The 22,855-nt window shown below is 35.5% G+C and overlaps 1 protein-coding gene and 1 long non-coding RNA gene across 8 annotated transcripts in view; one reads left to right on the top strand and one right to left on the bottom strand.

Annotated features, from left to right (window-relative positions):
• The window catches only part of LOC122559601, a 25,533-nt gene extending 2,694 nt beyond the window's left edge, over nt 1-22,839 (top strand). The window contains exons 2-3 of one of the 2 annotated variants that reach the window (XR_006314479.1): nt 14,205-14,811; nt 22,566-22,839. This is a non-coding gene — a long non-coding RNA (uncharacterized LOC122559601). The remainder of the gene's footprint in view (nt 1-14,204; nt 14,812-22,565) is intronic. The other variant, XR_006314480.1, reaches the window with a different exon arrangement.
• fam172a (family with sequence similarity 172 member A) overlaps nt 15,288-22,855 on the bottom strand; it is a 562,233-nt gene continuing 554,665 nt past the window's right edge. For 4 of the 6 annotated variants that reach the window (XM_043709291.1, XM_043709302.1, XM_043709318.1 and 1 more), the window contains exon 11: nt 15,288-17,886. In XM_043709291.1, the coding sequence (XP_043565226.1) occupies nt 17,735-17,886 (152 nt within the window). In that variant the 3' untranslated portion in view covers nt 15,288-17,734. The remainder of the gene's footprint in view (nt 17,887-22,855) is intronic. The other 2 variants (XM_043709328.1, XM_043709339.1) reach the window with 1 other exon arrangement.

Below are 22,855 nucleotides of genomic sequence, written 5' to 3' on the forward strand. Positions count from 1 at the left end.
GTGGTGGGTGCGAGTGTGGAAGGGGGGTGGGGGAGCGAGGGGGAGAGGGAAGGAATAGCCCTTTTCTGAGTGACATGACCTCTCTGTTCAAAGGCCAAGCAAGAAATAAACGCTCCTAATCTGAATGGGGGGAATTTTTTGGCAGGTTTCAAATCCTTTCTTTTGAAATGGGATGAATTTAGAGTCAAGGAGCAATCTTTCTTACTCAACATCGGGGCATTTAAAGAGCTTCTAAGAACGCACTTGCAAAGGACGTTGTCTGTTTTGCATTTTTATGAAAATTAATTCTGTGTACGTTGACAAAATCATTAAAATTATGTTAGCAGACATCACGTGGGGTGTTGTAGGATCAGACTGGACACAGGGTGGACAGATACAGCAGGGGCATGCACGCTTTAAGACAGGGGGTCTTTATTAAGTTGGAGCATTTAGAGAAAGAAAAACGAATATCTTACAAAGCTCTCACTATACTACTGACAACAAAACCTGTCAGATCTTCGCTCTCTGTTACTAGAAAGGAGACAGTGTCCTCATGTGAACACCTTTCAAGGCACTATTTAGAGGCGTCTTTGTGAATACTCACTTTCTGAAAGGGAACCTTAAGTACAAAGGCGAGCTACGAAAATTCGCTCAAACCAAAGTTTATAAGAAAGTTTTATTCACAGTTTAACCAGCCTTTGTGTTATTTCGGTTATTTAACTTCACATCACCACTTCCGAGTAGTCTTCTTATGTTTGGTAACGATTCCAATGCTGCACATATTTCAAATATTCTCCCTGTGGAGACCGAGGAAAAAAAGAGAGAAAAAAAGATCCTGACGTTTCGCTGGTTATTCTTTCCTATTCATTCAGACAGTTGAGCTCGGTTTACTAATTGTTGCTCTCCGGATTATACATTAATGTCCCTTCGAACTTTGCACGTGATTGCTGTGTGAAAATTTAACTCACGCTTTCCATAACATTATAAAGACAGAACAAGGAAGGACAAAGGACAATTTAATAAGCTATCACTGGACAGAAGGAATGTGGTGATTTTAATAAGAAACAAGAGGAGGAGGGGGAGCAAAACATTCAGGTGAAGCTCAGTTTTTTTATGAACTACATCAAAGTAAGTTTGAAATCCCCTGCATTCAACCCCACATAGATTTCGCAAGTGGGTATGTTTGATATATATGAGTGTTAAGGTAAGGCGTGCTGTCAGAGTACACTCTTGCTAAAAGTATGCAATAAGACACTACAAAACTGGACAACAGAGGCTAGCGTGCACCTTCAACTTAAACTGGTTTTTGGTCATCTCCTGTAGAATATTTAATTTGCAGACTTCCTTAAATGGAATTCAAAAACTACAGCGCCGGCAGCACCAAGTTAACACCTTTTACTAAAAGGAACATTTCGACAAGCGTTAAAAGTCTCCTTATATTGTTTGCAGTTGAGCTCGCCTCTGTTGCCTTAACTTCTTTCTGTAACATTCTACATTCATTTACTAACAATACTGAAACACCAATAAAACTGAAGAAAAAATCAAACAATTTCTGTGAAATAATTAATGACAGTTGTACTGTCACGTAATTATTCAAAGAATACTTTCTGACGTTCTGCAGGAATAAAGTTTAATGCCGCTGGCATCACATCTCCTTATGTTTAATGCTATTAACTGATGTTGCTCTACAATCTGCATTCACTGATATTAGCGTATTTTTACAGTGAAATTGGCTATTGGTTATTAGTCTGTTTCTAAATCTATGTGTATTTTGTCTTAAGATGTGACTGTTTTACAGTTCAATTTGAATGTAAAAACGCGTTTGATGTAAGTTACTGTCATTGTCGCTATCAAATTGCAACAATTTTCTCAGTATTCTGTTCAGCATAATGTTGAATCATATTCTCTCTGCGCTGTGACTTTTGATATGAGGAGAGTGTAAGTATATAGTTTAAAACTGTTTGCTTCCATTGGATTCACAGATGGGATTTATCACGGGTGTTTGGTCAAAATAATACAATATATACGTGCCCTTCCCTTAAATACCTAGAGGAAGCAAACAAGGATAATTGCATTGGAACAGCGATTATCAGTGTTAAAATGAGCTTCTCCGTGGACAGTATTTCTGAATTTTCAGATCTTTTCGTTCCTTTGTTCGGTCGCCTTTTGCACATCTTCGAAATAAGAATGCAAGACGTGCGTTCTTGGCACAGTTTGACAACCATTTAAGTAAATTTAAATAGATTGCTGGACAGTATAGCACCATATTTTCCACTGTGCAATATTTGTGTAAATATTAGTCCCATTAAATTAGACAAAGAAAGAGATCATTAACTCGTGCCAATTCGTGGTCCCGCTTCTGTAAAATCTCTACTATAAAAATTGAACTAGACTAAACCATTATTACATCTCTCTATAGTGCAGAACAGAGCTGGGACTCTGAGGAATCTCGGATACATTGTTTTAGCTATGTCACTGTGCAGCTAACAACTTCAAGGTGAAATAATTATAATCTTCAAGCAAATAAAGAGCAGACAACGTTTGCAACGTTTTATGAACTGATGAGCTGTAATTCAGAGCAAATAGTCATCCTTTTTACAGATCACTATTTCGTGAAAGGTAATTATGGAAATAAAATGTTTTACGTTTCTAGAGATACTTTAGTGTCAGTCAGTTTTGTCTGAAGACAGTGAGTTAACGCAGAACAAAACGTCCGCAGATTCGCTTTTCATTATTTCAGATCGCGTGCTCCAAGACCAAAATCAACCATTTCGCTTCGGCTTTACCCCAACAAGCCAAAGAATTTTCACGAGAAATAAATATAAAAAGGAAAGCGAAGTGCGTATTAATTTCTGATTAGCCGGAAGAATAACTACTCGTTTTTAAAACTTAGGTAAAATGTAAATGCTCCAAGTGGATCATTTTCTACATAGGCTGGGCGTGCTATTTTAATTCAGCTTACAACACATTTGTCAAAGCAAGATGATATAGCCACCTGACGGCTTTCTTCTAGTGGTTTCATGAAAAACTGGATCTATACACTTGGAGTTCTTTTAGAACAATTTTCTTACATTCTCTCAGGCCATTGACGCGAACAAAGGTACAATTTCAAAACAATTGAAGTAAAATGTTGCAGAGAACAGTTATAAAAGTACTTCTACTTAATGGGATACTAATCAGACTATCTCCGTGGACCTATGTTCAGTGCCGACGTTTTATGTGTTTGAACCATATATTTTTAAGGAAGCAAATTCCATTAACCCTAGCTCGCAGCAAAACATCAATTCAGCTTTCTAGTTTCAAAGCATTAGATGGCAATGTGTCGCTCCTGCTCAAAATGCATTTGAACTTGAAAAAATTCCACCTTTTAGTTATTCTAATGATTCAAAACATTATTCAAAATAAACTCACCAGCTAAATGAAAGTGTTGATTCATTTTCCATAACAGCCTTTAATATAGTGTACACTTTTCATACTCTTGAAAGACAGACAGACAGACAGACAGACAGACAGACAGATAGATAGATAGATAGATAGATAACAAATTGGGCGCTTTAACGTCAAAGTGTGCATCTTACATAGTTAGATATTAATGGTTGATTCTTTGAAATATATTTATTTAAACATTTTATAAGTATGTTTGTCCTTGTGCATTCCCTGTTGAATCTTCATGTAGTACTTCTGTAGTTGTTAGATTGTTTGTCCAAATTTGTCTGCCGTGCTGTGATCTTCAGGGATTGTTCCCGCGTCCCCTGGTGATGCAATGTAATTTTGGATCATGTGGGCTAGATGGCGCTGTAATTCGCGAACACACCATCAGCCGCAGGAATATATGGAAACACTGTCTCAAGCTGCTTTGCTTTAAGATTTATTTTAAACACTTTCACGCACACGTTTAGCTGTCCAGGTGCTTTCGATTTTAATACAATCACACAGCCCAGATCATTACACCGCGTTTGCTCTCCCACCACCCCCACCCCAGCCCCCCAATAAATCCACAGTTGATGTAAATCACAACGTATTAGTGTTGTGGCCCAATTTTTGTTTAGCGATATTAGATTTTGTACTAAAGAAAATCCGTAGCTGTAGGCATTTGAAACGTTATTGTCACATCTGTCTCACAATGGTTAAAACTACCTCAAACAATAAACACACTTGCATATAATCCATTCTGTTATCCATGAGCATAGCATGCTATTGAAATGATATCGCTATGTATAAAACAAATCATTTTCATCTTTTGAACATTTCCCGGTCCAACTATCTAATTAATGTCTCAAACAACCTGCGACTTATTCGACAAAAGTCTTGTTTGAGATCTGCGTGTTATTTATCGAGCGTTTAACCATGAGCTCAGTATATTTTTAATTGCACTAGAACTTTTTCGACTGAAAGTCAACCAACGCTGGCCAATCGAGCGCTAAATACAATGTTTGCCTGCAATTGATAAACATGGAAGTAGCTTCCCTTACAGAAATGCATCAGATTTTGGTAAAAGTGATTTGCCAGGGGGTTTGCAGGAACTAATTGTATTTATCGATCTGGCAGGAAAATTCGATTTGTAATATCAAATGAAGCTTTGAATAAAGATCGCAGAATTAGTCTTTTTGCGTCGGATGTTCCCTTCAATCTAAGAAGGAATAAGCAAATAAATGGGAACAAGTTTTAGTTTGAAGTAAATTTAATTCATATTCGAGGGTCAGAAAAAAGACTAACTTCCACGTAAGGGGCTAGTAATCTAGAGTTTGAATATACAAGTAATAGAGGGAGAAACGGTTTCACTTTTGCTGACATTGAATCAAATATATCTTGTTATTAAAACAGATTAATCGGAATTTCGAAGTAAAAGTTAAATATAGATACGCTACAATTTACAAGCAGCAGTTGAGGATCCCTGTTTGTATCATATGTAAAGCAGTTGCGTCAGAACCGGGCGTCTTACACTGTTTCAATGAATTTGCAATCAATCTAACTTTTAAACTGTTTCCATCAATCTGCTTCAATGTAAATCGGTATTTTGCGCGAAATAATCAAATCCACTTGTCAACTATTATGCTTAAATTCAAAAGGTGCCTCCCGTTATTTTGTATTAGCGTTTAGATGATGAGGCAACGGAATATGTGCATACCACATACTTTAAGCGTGCTGGTTTTTAGTGGCTATTTTGAGTTCCATTTCGAATTCTGGCTTGTCGGGAACCGAAAACAAAACAGATCGGCAGCAGTTGCGTTGTAACTAGATGGCACTGAAACCCATAGAAAAGTGCAGACAGAGTAGTGGAGTCGCGTCTGCAAATGTCACAGCTCGGCAGCCGCGGAGTGCAGCCGAAACAGCGGTCAGTGCACACCTGCACACCAGGCCTTCCTCTCACAGCGACTACCAACACTCTGGTCAGCAAAGTAAAGGCAGGGTTAATTCGATTTATTGGATGGTTAAATATCCTGTAAAAAAAACACCAAGTGCTAAAATTATTGTTGGTTATAATTTTTGTATATAACGTACAGCAGATACTCTAATTAATATTAACATAAAATTGACGAGATCCATTAATTCAATATAGATTTCTAATCCAATGTGAGATTGAATGACAATCTTCTTTATTTGTCTTGCCAGAGTGCCAACGATGTGAACACGCTTATTATCCTGAGATAAATGCATCAAATCTTCATTTTTAAAATTTAAAACTATGTAAATATATTATCGCTGTTATTTGCTTTCTCCAGAGCAAAATTAGTTAAAATAATGCCATTGGTTAAACCGTAGATTTGATGAGATATGTCCAAAATCAAATAGCTCGCTCTGTTCATTACTGTGCAGAACTGAACTAAATAGACGTGGGGTATTTTGTAAAGGGACTGGATCAGAAAAGAGTTTGGAAAAAGTTTGGAAAAACTCCTGTTTTGACTGATTTATTCAGAATTTCTGAAGTATCTCAAAACAAAATTAACAACAGATGACTACGCTGAACTCTTTAAAGTCATCCGAATGCCGCGGCGTTTGGTCAGTTCTTATAATTATGAATCGGAGTTAAAATTAGGTAAAGGTGCAATTAATAAGCATTATTAAGATAACCTCTGTAAGAATAATGTTCTTCCGGGCAGCATTAGGAACGTTTAAATTAGTGCTCTTTTTATGAGGAAAATTTTACTTCCAATTTACACGTGGGTTTTCTGTCTGAGATCAAACTATAACATCTTAAGATTGATGTTATCAGTTATTGGAACCCAGCGTGTTCCAATGTTTTATTGAAATCAGAGAATAGGTATCAACGATTGTGAAACACGATTATCAGACAACAGTATGTTATTAACTATTTCGGCCTATTCCATACGAGATATGTACTTTACTGGCAAGATGATATTAGCATGAAAATAACATAGAGTTTGGTTAATTTTTGACCGTAGAATAATGCGAGCTAAATGATTTATTTAGGTGTTATTATAATATAGATGTTGATGCGGCACTTGCAGTTTGTCCAATTTATAAATCACAATCAATTTTTAAAATATTGTTTTTCATAAACCCATTGGTTTTGAACGCCGTTCATGTGTGTGGCAAAGATTTGAGATCTGATATTGATTTTCATGAAAGCATCAAGGAAGCTTTTCTTTATATATATTCTGGGCAGTTTGCTTTCACTAAATAGAAGTAAGTCCATCTTTGACGTTGACAAATGGTCTACACAGAACTAGAGCCATTTAGGGATGACTTTGAAGGGTTGCAAGAGGAAAAGTGGCCAGGTGAAAAGGGTCTAACCAGGTTCAGTGGGCAGATGACAAGGCTGTCTCTAGTCAGAGCCTGTGAAGCAAGATCTAAGGCTAATAGAAAAAAGGAGTTGTGTTATTTGAAGTGGCTAATCACTGAGGAAATAAACAGAACAACGGTGCTTGTTGAAAAGTTAAAATAAATCAATGATTAAAAGTCTAAAGCTTTCGAAATGTTATCCTACCGCCTATGACTTAAATTTTGTAGGAACTTGAGTAAAATATTGCGTAAGATGTAAATGCTTCAATCATTGCGACTAATCTCCAGTTTAAATGATCAATTCACTTCAAGACTGATAAGAAATAATAATAAATACGCAATTCAACAGGTCAATATAACATATACAGCCGCATTACTTAAAATTTAGGAGGTTATGCAATATGTTAGAATCTTCAATTTGCACGATTTTAAAAGATAGGCGAATATAATTATGAATACTTTAGTTTTCGGGAAAGCAAAACACGATAATATGTTTGCATTTTAAGTTTGAAAGCAAGTGACTGACGTTCCGGAAATGAAAAAAGCAACAACAACCAGGAGAAGCTAAAGATTGCCAATCGCATTTTCTATATAGGTTTTTAGTGATCGAGGAATTTCGGTAGTTGTGAAGAATCGAGATAGCAATTGGAATTTAAGAGGATAAACAAACAAGAAGGAATAGGTTAGATTTTTTTTTCCTTTTTATTTTGCTACTGAATCTTGTTGCGTTGCTGTCAAGATGTGGATATTTAGCATGGGTTTGATACGGACGGTGGCTCCAGAGGCTCATCTCCAGGGGGCTTTAATTAACAAGCTGTCGGGAAGCTGAAACTCCCATCAAACATTTCCTGCCCAAAAGCAAATCTACTCACATAGTCCAGGTGTAATTCATTCTTTGGGAGAAGCAAGTTCACTGGAAGCAAAGTTTTATTTTAAAACTTGATTTGTGTAATAAGGTCTAGTAATACTCTCACTATGTGATACATGTTTTCAATTCAAAGATTTTGATGGCAGCTGTATGGGAGAAGTTGCCAACAGCAATAAATCGCGTGGTTGCAATTGTTTTGGAAAACGCGGTGAAGGAAGAACGCTCAAGAAAGAGAATAAAAACAGAAAAAGAAGAAATGCACAATCGATATAGAATAGTCCAGGGCAGTAAAATACAATAGACTGCACTAATGAAGAAGACAAACGGAGAGAATGGAAACAAAGGGGACAGGCGATGAGGATAGATGTGAAGTAAGAGATATCACAGAATCAGACTGCTCAAAGGAAATAAAATAAACAGAATTTTTTAAAAAACAGAAATGACCCTAAAAATAAGGGTAAAACGCATGAGAGCTACAGATACAACCAACTAGGGCAAAAGGGCAGATGTGGAGAAATATGTCTGTTAAAGTATGCCTTTATGTGAAGGACATATTATAAATCATGGTATTTAGTACATAGTAAACTTTAGATAGTTAATAAAGAAGTTTTGGCAATTGAAACGATTACTTGACTCCGTCTCTTTTTATTAGTACAAAGATGTAAATGCCTTATTCGTTTCTCCTCATCACCCTTCCCGCTTCTTGCTCTTATTTGCCAAGAGGTCTACGAACACGGGCGTATTTGTGACAATGCTGCAGTGCGCTGTCCATGGTGCTACACCTCCAATAGTCAGTGTCTGAGATCTCAGCAACTGAAATACTGTTTGACTAGTACTCACTACTAATTCATAACATGCATACCTCTGTGTTGTACTTTTTAATATTTTCACGCTCCATCACCCCCAAGATTTCCTGTTTTCGAGAACTAACACCAGCTTTTCTAAGAAAAGCTAAATACCGCCATTTCCTTTTTATATAGGCTCAAATGCTTGCGATGACAATTTCTGCTCAAATAATACTTTACATCAGTGTTCTCAGCTATGTTTTAGAATTTCACATTTAATTCCCCCCCTTTCACATACGTTCATTCGCATGTCAGGGTGTACTGACATGTTAACTTTGACTTAAACCACACTGATTAGTTGTAGCTACACTTTTGCAGTTTGCACATGTATGTTTTTACGAGTGCAGCACAATTTATATTTTACAAGTTATGCTCTGTATAAAATCTGTACTAACAGATAAATACACAGCCAACTGTAATGATTAGAACAAATAGCAAGTAGCATAGTAAATATTAATACTATAATCATTTCTGCACTGCAGAGAATGGATTTATTTCAACTTTTTTTTTACTGGAAACGACAATAAGTTGGCGCACCAAATGTCTATGCAAAGCTAGACACCCTGGAACTAGAGTTCGCTCTCACATATAGTAATTGAACCATATACATGTAATTTCAACACACATAAATATAGAGAGTTGCAATTTGGTGCTTTGGTCGCCTTTGGCCTCCATATTCTGTGTAATGTTAAATGTTTCAAGGTATTTTTCTTTAATCATTATTTGGTACCTTGGTCACTGCTCCTAATATTTAAGGAAGTCCACTCAATATCGAAATTTTCTAAAAGCTGATGGCAGCTGCATAACCGACTAAAATAACGGACAAAAGCAGAGATGACAATCATAAGGGAAAACTTAAAATTACATTCATTTGTGGTTGTGTAAGGGATGTCCATTACAAATGCGCTGGAGCTTAGTAAATTAAATCTATTGATTAATACTATGGATGCAAGTAAACAGAGCTCTTGAACAATGAGGTACAAGAGTCGAATGAAATCTTGCTGAACTACTCAGTTCGGAACCTTTTTCGCCTTCTATTGTTTCGCACTAAATTTCCAACGCTCTTTTTGTGCAGTCATCATGGTCCTCTGATAAAGTTGCTTTTCAAAAAAAAAATCCCCAGAAGTTGAATTTCAAGATTAGTTCTTTGGGGATAATAACACCGGTGCACCAAAAGTTATATGGACTCGCGGGTGTTTAACTTATGTTTTATTCAGAGGCAACCGTGAGCTGACCAAGACGTCGATTTATTTAATTCGAGTTTGAAAGTTCATACCCAGTAGTGTGCAGGAAATCAATGAGTAGCTGCAGAACTATTTGACGGAAGTTGGAATGAGTTGAGTTGACATCAACCTTGACCCTAGAGGAGAGTTAGATCATTTTCATTTTATTTTTAGGTTTGGTGTGAAATACTCTAAACATAAGAGCGAATGCAACTTATTTAGCGGTAATTTAACATGAAACTGGGTTAGAAAGCTAGACATTAAAACCATTATCACTGGTGTTTGTGATTTTACTTTAATGATTTGTTAATGTTTCGATCTATTTTATGGAATTAAAAAGTTCGTGCAATGCAAATCACATGCCTCGTGGGAACTTCTACTCTGCTTTGAGCGCGCGCGCGCGCGGGAAAAACGATCTGAAAACAGAGTCAGTGGAGTCGTAACAAGCCAGAAGCTATGCAGATATTTTTCAGTACTGGCACTGAGAGAGAGAAAAAAAACTTCTGACTTTAGATGAGAGCTGAATCCTCTGTGTGGGAAGAGACAAGGCAATGGTGGGTGCTATGAAGAGGCATTCAGTCGAGCAACAGAAGTGTAAAACACCTGAGCTCTAGAGAGGACAGAACGGGATGTGAGCGGGGGGAGGGAGGGTGGACGACAGAGAACACCATTGTACAGAAAACATTTTCTTAGTAGACAGGTGCCATGCTAGCACTTTTCTTTCAGCCCATCTGCATAGCAGCAAATAACCAACAGATGTCCTTTGGCTAATACAGTGATGTTACATTCTATATTGTTCACGGTTTCCACAGACCCAAAGAACTACGCTAGAGGAACATTTGTATCCAACATTGCGCAGTTCTCTCACTACGAATGTGACCTTTCCCAATATAGATGTTAGCAATGTCAAAGTTCTAAACAGATTTGCCCTATTAAAGTAGGAAAAACCTAACAATCAACCAATTTCTAAAACAGTTTAATATTGACAATATATTTTCCACATAAGCGGCTACATTAATGCAGTACATTTCGGGATCTTTTCCAAAACATACAACGGGCATAGTCCTTTTTAAAACGAACTTAAATTGGCCTTTTGCGGTTATGTCAATACGACTGAGAATAGCTGTTGATGAAATATTCACCGCGCACAGTCAGGAATAAGGTTGATCAGGGTGGCCAAAACGGAAAACGGGCATTTAAGCTGTTGATCAGTTTCAGGGCAAATGCCCTGCTGCGTTATTCTGAAATGTCACCAAAATGTTAAAATTTGAGCACAAATCCAAATTAACTTTGACATAAATGAGAGCTAAAACAAAACAAAAGAAGATCGGTGACACTTCAAAACCGTGTACCAGAAAGGCGCACAGCTGCATACGTGGGGGTAAAGGAAGATTACTGGCAACCTTTTGATAAACTGGTATCAAACCAGAAATAACGTATAGGAGCTCGGACAAGTGATTTCAAAAGGTTGAAATACGCAAAATCCGTGCTGTTAATGTGCAGTTGTAATAGTTTTATTTTGATTATTAGTAGCAATGATATGTGGGATGGGGTGGGGGAGAATTTTTTGCTAACTCCTAATTATTACAAAGAATGGTTTACAGTTTATTTTTGTAATGCCACATCTTAACAATTCGATAATCAGTACCATACAATTTCAGCTGTGGATCAGAAACAAGCAAGTTTAAGATTTGATGGAGACATTTGATGGAGTTTGCATATCTAAAATGGTATGTTTTAACATTTTCCCTATTTCAAAAGAGAATTTTATCATTGAGTTGTAAAACAATACGAATGAGTGTAATCGTATTTCGGGAGCAGCTCTCAATAGGGGAGCATATTGAAAGAAAATATTCATTTAAAATTGAAACATTAAACGATGTATATCGTCAATATCAATCAATAATTTCGTAGTTTTATAAATAGCTAAACATGTGGTAAACGAACACACTTAAAATTGTTACATAAATAACATTCCGAGATTGATTCGAAAATAAATTTGGACTTGTGCGTGGTGTATTAAGTATACAGCTACTTCATTAAAAAGTCCATTTATAGTTAGGATTACTCATCAAATTAGTTTGTACGAAATGATACATATAAATTGGTTAGAACTATTAACTATTTTTGTCCACGATTCGTATTTTACGGAACTACTTTGAAGTAATAGTAAAAGGACTGAAATCCCCACGTACATTTTAATCTCTATTATTACCGACTAATAGATTTCAGTTACTAAGAAGCGATGTAAAGGTTTCTACATCTCTTGAAGAGACACATATTCTTTTTTTCTCTCCGAGAGACACAGAGAAAAAAACAAATCCCCAAGAAACTTTATAGAGCTTCTTAGATTTTCCTTAGCATACGTGATAAAACATTGATTGTTGCAGGTTGGTGACCCATGAAATTTGGAGGTTAGTTTTCACTTCAGACTATAGCATATAATTATGCAAATAAAGAGCTGTCACTGATCTAGTGAATAAACTCACAAACAAGAAGAGTGGTAGCATCTAAAAAGGTTGCATCTTAAAGGTGAAACTTTTGCCTATACACTTGTATGTTAAACTCACAAGTTGATGTTAGTATCAGCCAGACGTATGGCATAACTGCTATTGGAAGATCTATCAGAACTTCTAGCGTGCGCTTCAGTAGTGCCTGTCAATCAATTCGAGGTACATTAAACTATATATTTTTGTGGGTTTTAACTGTTCTGATTGTTTATTGGAGCGGGTTCATTAGTGTTCTTCGAAAAAGATAGCTCCATCTCCAAGCTGTTCACCGCGTAATGACAACCTTGAAAATGTTCACGTCGAGGATTTTTTCACCGGCACAAGACACGAGCGCGACCATCTTTTATTATCCTTCTTAATAAAGGTGGCCCGGATCTAACACAAATTCATTTTGAATATTCCTTAACTATCACAAAGAAACTTTCAATCCTTGACTGCTTCCAACAAGTGATATAGACTGAGTAACGAATACCATACAACTTGTAATTCGAATACTGTTCATAAACTAAGTCATATATGGATGTAATCTGAACTTCAAGGTGTGCTCCATAGTTTTTTAAGTTTTATATCATTCAATAAGGTCATTTATGTTAGCCTTTTTTATGTATATAAATTGCTCATTAGTATTATATATGGTTAAATATTTCAAAGAGGACGTTTCTTCCGGTGCCAATGTTTTGGTCACAACGTGTTTGATCTGGAGCTTTTTTATGATAAAGAAATGAACACCTGGGAACAGTTCAGCAGATGTCCACAGCAGAGTCACAGAACAATCTGCAACTTATCCTTTGCATGTTTAGCGAGCATATGTATTATTTAGAACACTTTTTAAAAAGTTGCTTTCATCCGTTATTGATAGTAATTTTGCTCGAACAGGGCGGACATGATGCATAACAGATTTGACCAGGCTGCTCCATGCATCATGACAGAACGAGTTAAAATTATTACACAATGGAATTTCATAATGGCATTGACTGGAAATACAAATTATTAAAGAAGAGCATTTTAGAGAGGCAGAACACTCCTGCATGTATTCTAAATTATACATCAAGCAATGTAGGTAATATAGCGAAAAACCGTTAGCCATACATTAATTCATAATCGTATAGGTGATTGAACTGTGGCATACTGCTTCAGGCCCATAGGTCATCGCATATGATAAGGGTCAAAACTTCTTCAATCTTGAAGCATGTCATACTGTTAGAGATCTGTGGGCGATGGAATTAATCCTAAACCGTTTTCAGCTTAAGTTCGGGTGTAGAGAAGGTAACATGGACAGTATTTTTAAATATTTATTAAAAATGTCAAGACTTATGTTTGTTCTCAATGGATGCTCTCATTTCCCATTAGACGTTGTAGGAATACGTCGACAACTGGTTTCCTGCTTAAATCCAAATATGTAAACATTTGTTTACAGCATTTTTTCTTTATTTTCACCCTTATCAGTTAAAAGCTTGTAATATTTGTGAGATTATGTCACGAAATAAAACTCTTTAAACTAATTCTGGAATTTTTTTCAAGTCGACATATGGACAACCCAGTTTTCATGACACAGTCATATGTCCTTGGCTTTCTCAAGTCCAGAAAAGCGGAAAGCTCGTCTACTCCACCTGACCCCGTTACACTGGTAGAGAATAAATGGTTGAGGAAACCGAATATCTTTCAAAATCGAAAGTTTATGTTATTTATAGATTTTTAGAACATTACTTGCATTTCAGGCAAAACTAAGAATTCTGGACCAAAACATGACTATTAAATACTGACCATTAGAAGCAAGTAGCTTTTCCCGGTGTTGAATACAAGATAATGATATTATCATCTTTTATCTATGGACACATCAAGACTACACTTTATTCCTTTCAAGGCCCCACTTTCTAAGACTATGAAACTCAAAATCTAATACTCTCAGAAGTGAATATTAATTTTGCCTCAATTTCCAATAGTTCAACTTTAACATTTTATGGAAATGATGGGAATACGTCTTTTACTGCAAAATATAAAGGGAATCTAAATTATATTTTCCTCTTTCTTCCAGATATTTGACGAAGGTAAAACGAAGAAAGGACTTTAAGTCTTTGTTCCCAGCAGCACCAAAAAAAAACCAAGAGGGATTACAAGATTTAAAAACAATCCGGGCGCTGTGGGTTAAGAAATAATTCCATTCCAATAATCCCATCCGATGACGCTCTGTGAACATGCCAAACCCCTTCCATCCTGAGCTCAGAGAACTGGGTGTCCAGGTGATCTTACTTCTGTTTCCATCTTTCCGACTCCATTTCTCTCCTTGGAGTTCGACATATCGTAGGCCTGGTTAGTTTAGTGGACGTCACCAAGACTCGAAAGGTCACTAATTTTAAGGCAAAATTAAGAAGCTGCTCTTCTCAACACTGACACGAATCCTGGTCTCCCGTCTATTATCCAAGATGAGTAACTTTGCTCAGATTCGGCAACTAACCTGACAACATGAATTCTCCCAATCGACTTACCACACCAAGGTTCGGCAAAAGTCTCATCTGCGAAAACTTACTCACTTTCCTATTTATTTCAATTGAGAATTAAAGAAAAGCACATCTTATCAGTAATAAAACATTTCGGGATTTTGTTGAAAGAATTATGATTTCAAGCACACTTTGAACTTCAAGGTATTTCTTGGTTAGATACGAAGATAATTATTATTCTACAATGATACGAACCACTCAAAGTGATCATATATAGTCTTCTCTCTTAGTTGTTATCTTAAAAGTGTCGTTTTCTCAGTTTCCATGATTTCCAATGTTCTATTCAAGAATTGAACCGTGTCTCACATCAACCCATTACTCAGTTTTTTGATCGAAAGTTTTTAATACATGGACATGACTGCCATCAAAGACGCTGAAACTAAAGGGAGAATAAACCTTTATTTGGATTCAGCTTGTTTAAACATTGTCATTGGAAAGTACAATGCTTTAAAATCTGTGTCATCGATACAGCCTGATAAAATGCCGAGTTTGATTTATGCAACGAAGGATGTAACTTTTCATTTCAGTGCCTCAGTTTCATAAGATGGATTTCAAAACTATCACAAATAAAAATCACAGCTCCGCTTTAAAGCTTTTTGGTTTGAAAATTCATTTTCCTTTACATTTCCCCCCATTGCCCTGGTTCACAATTGCATGGAAAGCTCCTATTCACTTAGCGCTGTCAGTCATCCTCAGCCTTCATCGTGTCGAGGTGATTTCTTTCCTTTATGATAGTTTTCAAAAGTAAGCCTGTAATATTTCAAGATCTGACTAATTACATTTGCGATTACAATTAGAAGCGCAACGTTTAGCTCTCAATATAAAAGGGGCCCGGCAGTGGAGCGGATTTTTAAACTGTAACCAGTACATTCTTCATTGCTTTAAAAAACAATCAAATACAAAGTATTTGGCTAAAGGTTATATTACAGGTTACAATTTTTCTCTCAGTTTCGCCTTGATGATTAGAATGCAAATCTATTTAAATCCAAGAATATTTCATTGACTATTCCTGCATTTCCTGGACTAATATATAACAAAAATAGTGAAGCTTTTTTGTTATGTTTGGAGATATACAGATGAGTCAACACCGTCAATTAAAATGCTCGATTTGAGGTTAGCATAGTTCATTTTGCAATTTTCACACTTAAACTCTATGCACATCCAAAGAATGGAGTGATAAAGCACACGTTCTGCAGGGACCAGTGTCATTTTCCAGAAAGTGCTGGAAATGTCAAATGACTTTAAACTCCAATCAAACCTCCAGCTGGAAACCACCTATCCTGCTTCTATGGGACTGAGCTGTACATGCGCAAAAGAAGCGACCACTAGCTTCCCTTGGGCCCTTTTGCCTATTCACATAACCTAATGGAGCTTTCCAGCCATTCAGAGCACTGGTAGCATTATAAACTCGAACAAATCACTTGAATTAATCATTTTGTATGCTGTTTTACACAAATTTGTATTTTTTAAACTTTATATTGCTAAATATTTAATCAAAGGCACAGATTTTAATTCTCATGTAGCATTTTAGTGGTGTCCTTCTGACTTAGATCTATGCAATAACAGGAATTTGAATATTCTAAATAATCTACACTGTTTTATATTAGATCATGTTCTAAAGCATGACAAAAGCCCCAAATTACTAATGATTAAACAAGGTAATGAGTAATTACACCAAGGATTTTTGAAAGCATGTCCTAAAACATACCTTACATTACTCAAATTTTACCATTCTAGTGTCCTAGATTTTAGGAGAATCCCCAAGTTGCTCCATAGTCAATGAATCACTTCTCTTGAGCAATAACGAGCTAACAGTAAATTTGTAAAATGAACTTCCACATAGGATGATCGAGCAAGACCTAACTAATATTAACATTAACATTTTTCTATATTTTGGAATTTGGAATGTCACTTCCTTACATAGTAATTCCACAGTTGTGATATTTGAGGAATTAAAATCACTTCTTACTGTTACAAAAGTGAAAGCTATTTTAAATGAACAATGAAATGTTATTTAAAACAAGGATAGCAATGCACCTTTCTTATGAGTTCAAGGAACCAATATCTATTTTGCTTAAAAGGTTAAGTACTTTTAAAATAAATTGCTTAGTAACTAACTAAAATCAAAATATTGTATAAGTTCAAAACTGTAGAAAGAAAATATTTGCAGGGATCTTTCAACTACTTATTACATGTTTTTAACTGCTCTGAGAGAACAATGTCAGGGTGGCACGATTATTGTACTGTCCAATTTTCAATCTGGTTTTAAAAACTCAGCTGGTCATTTCTGGGGATTAGCACACATTTATTGATTACATTACATATTGGATACATACCTTCTGATTAATGTCTTTATTTTATATCTGTTTTTAAAAAAAGATGGCTATAATTTGTTGGCCAACAGACAGAAATTTACAATGAATCAAATTTACTCAACGCATCTTTAAACGTCCGCCAGCTTTAAGAAGTACTGTCGGTTTACCTTGTAAAACAAACATATAATACAATAATACAAAGCTATTTTTTTAAGCAGTTACAAAAAGTGACAGCTGGCATCATCAAAAACAACTGTCATCTTTAGCGACTTAAATGCATTTGAAGTCCCTTGAAAATTATGACAAGACTTGAGTACGTGAAAGGAAATTGTTGAGTGACTGTGATTCTCGCTACTTTAAAAGCTGCTGTATATAGGCCGACAAAGGAGAGGCTGTCTCTTTAATGAAGAGTAGTTGGCAGGCATTAGGACATAGGGGAAGCCAGTAGCCCCATGGCATTAGCTCAACTTAGGGCTGTGTCAGGGCAATTAGAGCCGCTCTGTGTTGCACTGTGCAGAACTGCTGTCACTCTTGATCTGCACACCGATCGGTGGCACCAAATCTGAGCTTGGGGACCACAGGAAACACAACCGGCAGACCCATATTGCTTTGACAGTTGCGCTCATCTAGAAATAATGCAAAATGCTATTTAGATGTATACACCATGACCCTGTGCTCCAAGAAGAAAACAACCTAATGAGGGACTGAGGTACTGCCAGCGCAAAAATAAAGCAGAGAAATGACATTTTGCTTCATAATTCTTCACTTTTCTTTCGATGGGAGCTTCTTGTTGTCACCGTTGTCTTAGATTTTACTTCAGTGTTCTGTGCCTCTAAAGCTTGAGTAAAATATTTGAAAATAGAATTAAAACTCTTCCAAGAAGTTAGTTCATGTCGTTCTGTACCTAGAATGGAGGTAAAAAAAAAATACAGTTAATAGCTGCAAGCTTGTGTGTAATGGTAAAAATGAGTGATTCACGGGGAAAAGCCCATTCCTATTAATGGTTAATTTTTGTGTTTTGAATAGGAAACAATCTATTTATGAGGCTACAACATTAATAGATTGACACCATTCAGGTTACTAGCATTTAAAAAATAAATAAAAATAGTAACTTAAAATGTACATTTTTAGTAAAAGATAACAAATACAGAAACCTAAAATTGTGTTGAGTGAGAAATATTCATGTTTAAATAACATGTTGGTACTCAGATAAACATATGGATAAAATTAGTTCAATTTTAGTGATGTGAAAATCTAAAAGCTCATGAAAACTAGGAGAACAAAGTTCCAAAAATTGAAATATCCTTGAAAGAAGACATAACTATGGGATTAATTCAGGATACACAAAAGGGAGCTTCTTGTCACAAGCTCTGAACACAAGCTAGTAACAACATACTTAATGAACAGTATCATTGCATTATACCAATTTTCTCCCGTAGCATTCTTGGATCTGAAATTCTGCAATGGTATATACAGTGTTGTGGAGAGAGAGAGACCACTGAGGTCCACAAAATTTCAGTCCACCAGTCTCACAAAACTACGCAGCTCATTTGATATTGGAGCCCATTATATGAATAATTTGTTTTACAGTTGACTCCAAGTACCTTTTTCAAGCAGAACTGCATCATAAGTACAGAATTCCAAAATGACAAACCACATCCTATTTATCCTCATTGTGTCAAATCCTTGATCCAAGAATAGCTGTGAATTACAAAATCCTGATCCAAGCATAAAATGTGCTGTAATTATCTGCTTTTAATGCACTGCGCATGAAATTTGGCCCATCCATTGCCAAGTTTCATCTAGAGACAGAAGCACATTCTCAAAGTCTAATTACTTTTGTGTAAAACAAAGGATTTTGTTAACTGTTTTCTGTTTTGTTTATAATGAATTACCAAATGAATGATTAAATGGGCTGTGGCACAAAGATTAGCAAATTGACCACTTTTATCTGTGGTTTACAGAAATCCTGATACAACCATAATCCTGATGTAAGCATAACATTTACAGGCAAACTGGTTATGTGTTTATAGAGATTCAACTGCAATTTTAAAAGTCAGTCTATGCATTAATTCTATAGCACAGGAAGAGCCTGGTCACTTCTAGAAGATGCAACTTCATTTAATTGGAAGAGAATGGTAAATGAATAACATAAATCTTTATTTAAAAGCAAGTATAATTTTAGAGATTTAACACTATAGCTGAGATCAGAAACAGATTAGCATTTTGCCGAGTCATAATAGGGAGTGCTATTTTTTTCTCATCAAATGTTTACATGCAGGTGAGGCAACCAAGGCTGATAGGGACAGACATTGCCATTAACTATCACTGTTCATAGATCAGTACTCACATAATGGCAGTGTTTGCATGGATTTTGAAATAAAAAAGTTTTTTTTAAATTTGGTGCCACACCAAAAATGAAACTGAACCATAACACACTTTTAAAGGATGACTAGTTGTCACCTGAATGGCAACAATTCAGATTCATAAGATCAGTCTTCATTTGTGATACTTAAATGCCTTTCTCACTCAGCTAAACTGTTTGATGTAAAATATAGTTTCCAGTCTTAAGGTCAACTATCTTTAACAGTGATTGACGTGCCAAGCTTAGTTAGTGACCAAGTATGCTGCACTATCAATTAAGGCCATTCACAACTAGGCTAAAGCTGTGTGATGTGGGTCAGTTCTTTTGAACAGAGGCTGGACTAAACACCAACATTTCAGGACTGGCTTGGAAAAGTGCAGCACAATTGTCACTTAACAGTAGCAAGTGATTTTATCTATCGCTTACAGGTGTGATGCATGAAGCATATATGTGGGACGCTGCTTGAAGAATCAAACCAAAATTTTCAAATAATTCAGTCTGCATGATCAGTTCACTAGTCTGTTCTAGGTTTATTCAATAGTTTGTTGAACCAAACACAGACCACATGTCACTGGTAATTATGTAAAAAAATGTGCATGTCACATCAAGGAAGAAAGAACAGGAAAGATATAGTTTAAATCTGGCAAGCATATGATATTTAAAGGCGATTTCAATGATACACGTGACAATTACACAAATCTTAGCACAATAGAAGTGTCAGAGATCACAGCAACATTAATTCACTGAAGTTAACTAGCAAGGCACAAGCAATACACTTATACAGATTTAGGCAATACCACAATGACAAGTCTGTGAATCGAAGTAATGCGTGGACTATCAACATACAGCACAACATAGTCACTAATAACAATCTGAATCCTCAATTTTTTCTGAGCTCCTGATCTCAACCTTATTTATATGAATAATGGACAATCAACGGCTGTGTAGTGTGTCCATCCAGCGATGGGAAACAGAGGAAAATTAGAAGCAGAAGCTCTTAGACATTTTCACAGGCTATTTTGTGGCCAGTTCGAGTGACAGTGGCAAAGGTTTATGGACTCTGACAGACTTTTGGCTGCAAATGATGTGTGGCCCAGGAAACACAGAAGAAGATAAGCCAGCAGATACTTTTAAAATACATGGACATTTAATTTCAGAAGCAAGAAAATAGTCATTCATTTGGTGAACATGTATAAATCTCTGATACAAGGAAGTGCATTACAAAAAGAATTTTTTTGTACTGAGGTACTGAGTTATATACATCCTAAATTGGCATAATATTCAGAGTCAACAGAAAAAAAACCAGATATATTTGTTGGCTAAGTATGCTGCATAAAAACAATTTAAATCTGAGACTTTAAATTCTGTTCATAGATCACTATAGATGAAGTAGTAAACAAAATGCAAGAGACCTATTGGCTTTTGGATCATTAATATTTTGGATGAACATATCACATACATTACCATAAAATATCCCTATGATCAACTGCACCCAATCATTCCATTGGTTTAAGGTAGTGATGTTTAAATCATTAATTCTTCATTGTGAAGTAATCATAGTGCATTAATAACGGAGAGCACACAGAGCTGGCATCCAGACTGAAAGCTTGATGTAAAACTGAATGAACCCATCACAAAAAAAAGTTTCGAAGTATATTGTTCTTAAATATAAAATTCAACAGAAAAGATTTCCAGGAGAAATTTCATAACAATGTATCTCATCTGAAATTCAGATGACCATAAAAATGTTTTATAACATATTTGTGTTTCCAATATTTATTTAAAATTCAGATTAGATTAGTTCCTGTTATTTTCTACACTTTGTTTTACATAAAATACTTTTTGTTTTCTCACAGGTTGAGAAAGTTAGCAAAATACACATCAGCTCTTAAGTTTAGCTACTAAAATCAGAAAAAGAATGACCTTAAAATATTTACTCAAACTATATCGGTAAGGTTTTTATTGCAGATTCATAACCATTTGATTTGAAACAGATTTCTAAAATAATCATGTGATAGTGCAACTTTATTCATGTATTTTCCAGGGCTTCAGCACTTTCCCAGCCTTTTGAAATAATTTATTTATATTCAATAATATATCTTCTTAAAATCCTTCTGTACATTTTTAATGTTGACTATTTGAAGACACAAAACAAATGTCTTGTCCCACAGAACATTTCTTTTATCATATATTTATTGAATATATTTGCATGTAGTTATCTTGTTACATTTTATGCAATGTAGAAATATAACCAAAGCCCTTGAAAGAATAATCACTAAAATCTGAAATCATTACCATCTGTCCAGAAAAATTCAATGTAACAAGAGTTTACTACTTTCTAGTCGTTCCCCTTATGCTTATGGAGGTCGCTGTGATAGACTAACAGAAGTTACAAGACTGTGAAAATAAATTAGATAAGTATTTTTGCGAGACACATGATGAAATATGATGGCAGCAGTATTGAAAATAAGAGTTTGCACTTTAATGGTAATCACCATTAAAAGAATGTTCAATAACAAGTTTAAGTTTATTTGCTTTATGGTTGCTTACCTAATTATGCCAGTATCATTTAAGTTCTCAATTCAAGTAAAGTTAGTTTAGCACATTCTTTTCAAACAATACCAGTCTGAAAACATCATAATTAATTATAACATAAAACTATACGTTATGGTTGTAAACAACTTGTAGTAGGTGACTTTTCACTTTAAAAGCTAATACTGAAGTATTACATTGTTGTAGTATTTTCTTGTGGAAGGACAGAATTGACTTAAGCAATTTTTATGATGTTGACTGTGTGGGTTCAATAGGCACAGAAAGAAACCTTTGTTTGCTATAATTTTTCCCCGTTTCAAGTCACCCACCCTCAGGGTTACATTTTTTTTATGACTTTATTGCTCTACAAACGTCTATACATTGATGGTGCATGTGCTGACCTTCTGCTTATTAGATTGACCTCTTGCTAGCCTGTATTAATGAATAATACTGATAGAAAACAAAAACAGGGAAAACCAACAAGCTATCTAGGATTTAGGAACACTATTGGTCACTGCCTTCAGTCAACTTCATAGAATTAAAATTTTCCTATTAATATCTCCATTCTAATATCTTTTACCCCCTCTAATCTTAGAAGAATAAACATTCTATAACTTACATATCTCAGATAAGTTATTTATAATTTATAATCCAATTTGAAGCTCTTTTCGATTTTTTTTTTGCAGGGCAATGCAATCAATGGTTTCTTCAGCCTTCGCAGATCTGCAGTGGCCTGGTACCCCAAACCATCACATAGTTTCAAGTTGAGCAAGACGTGACCACATTGCAGCAGCATTGCAAATTAATAAAGTCTGCCAACAGGTCTGGAGTATGCTAGGTAAACTCTAATAAGCAAAATAGATTCACTTGCTTTAAAAGCAATGATGCTTAGAAAAATATTTGGTTGGATCAGTATCATGTAGAATTTGAAAATAACAAAATAAAATTTCTCAGTGTGAAAATAATTTCTACGTAT

This window comes from Chiloscyllium plagiosum, chromosome 2, assembly GCF_004010195.1.
Source record: "Chiloscyllium plagiosum isolate BGI_BamShark_2017 chromosome 2, ASM401019v2, whole genome shotgun sequence".
Lineage (NCBI taxonomy): Eukaryota > Metazoa > Chordata > Chondrichthyes > Orectolobiformes > Hemiscylliidae > Chiloscyllium > Chiloscyllium plagiosum.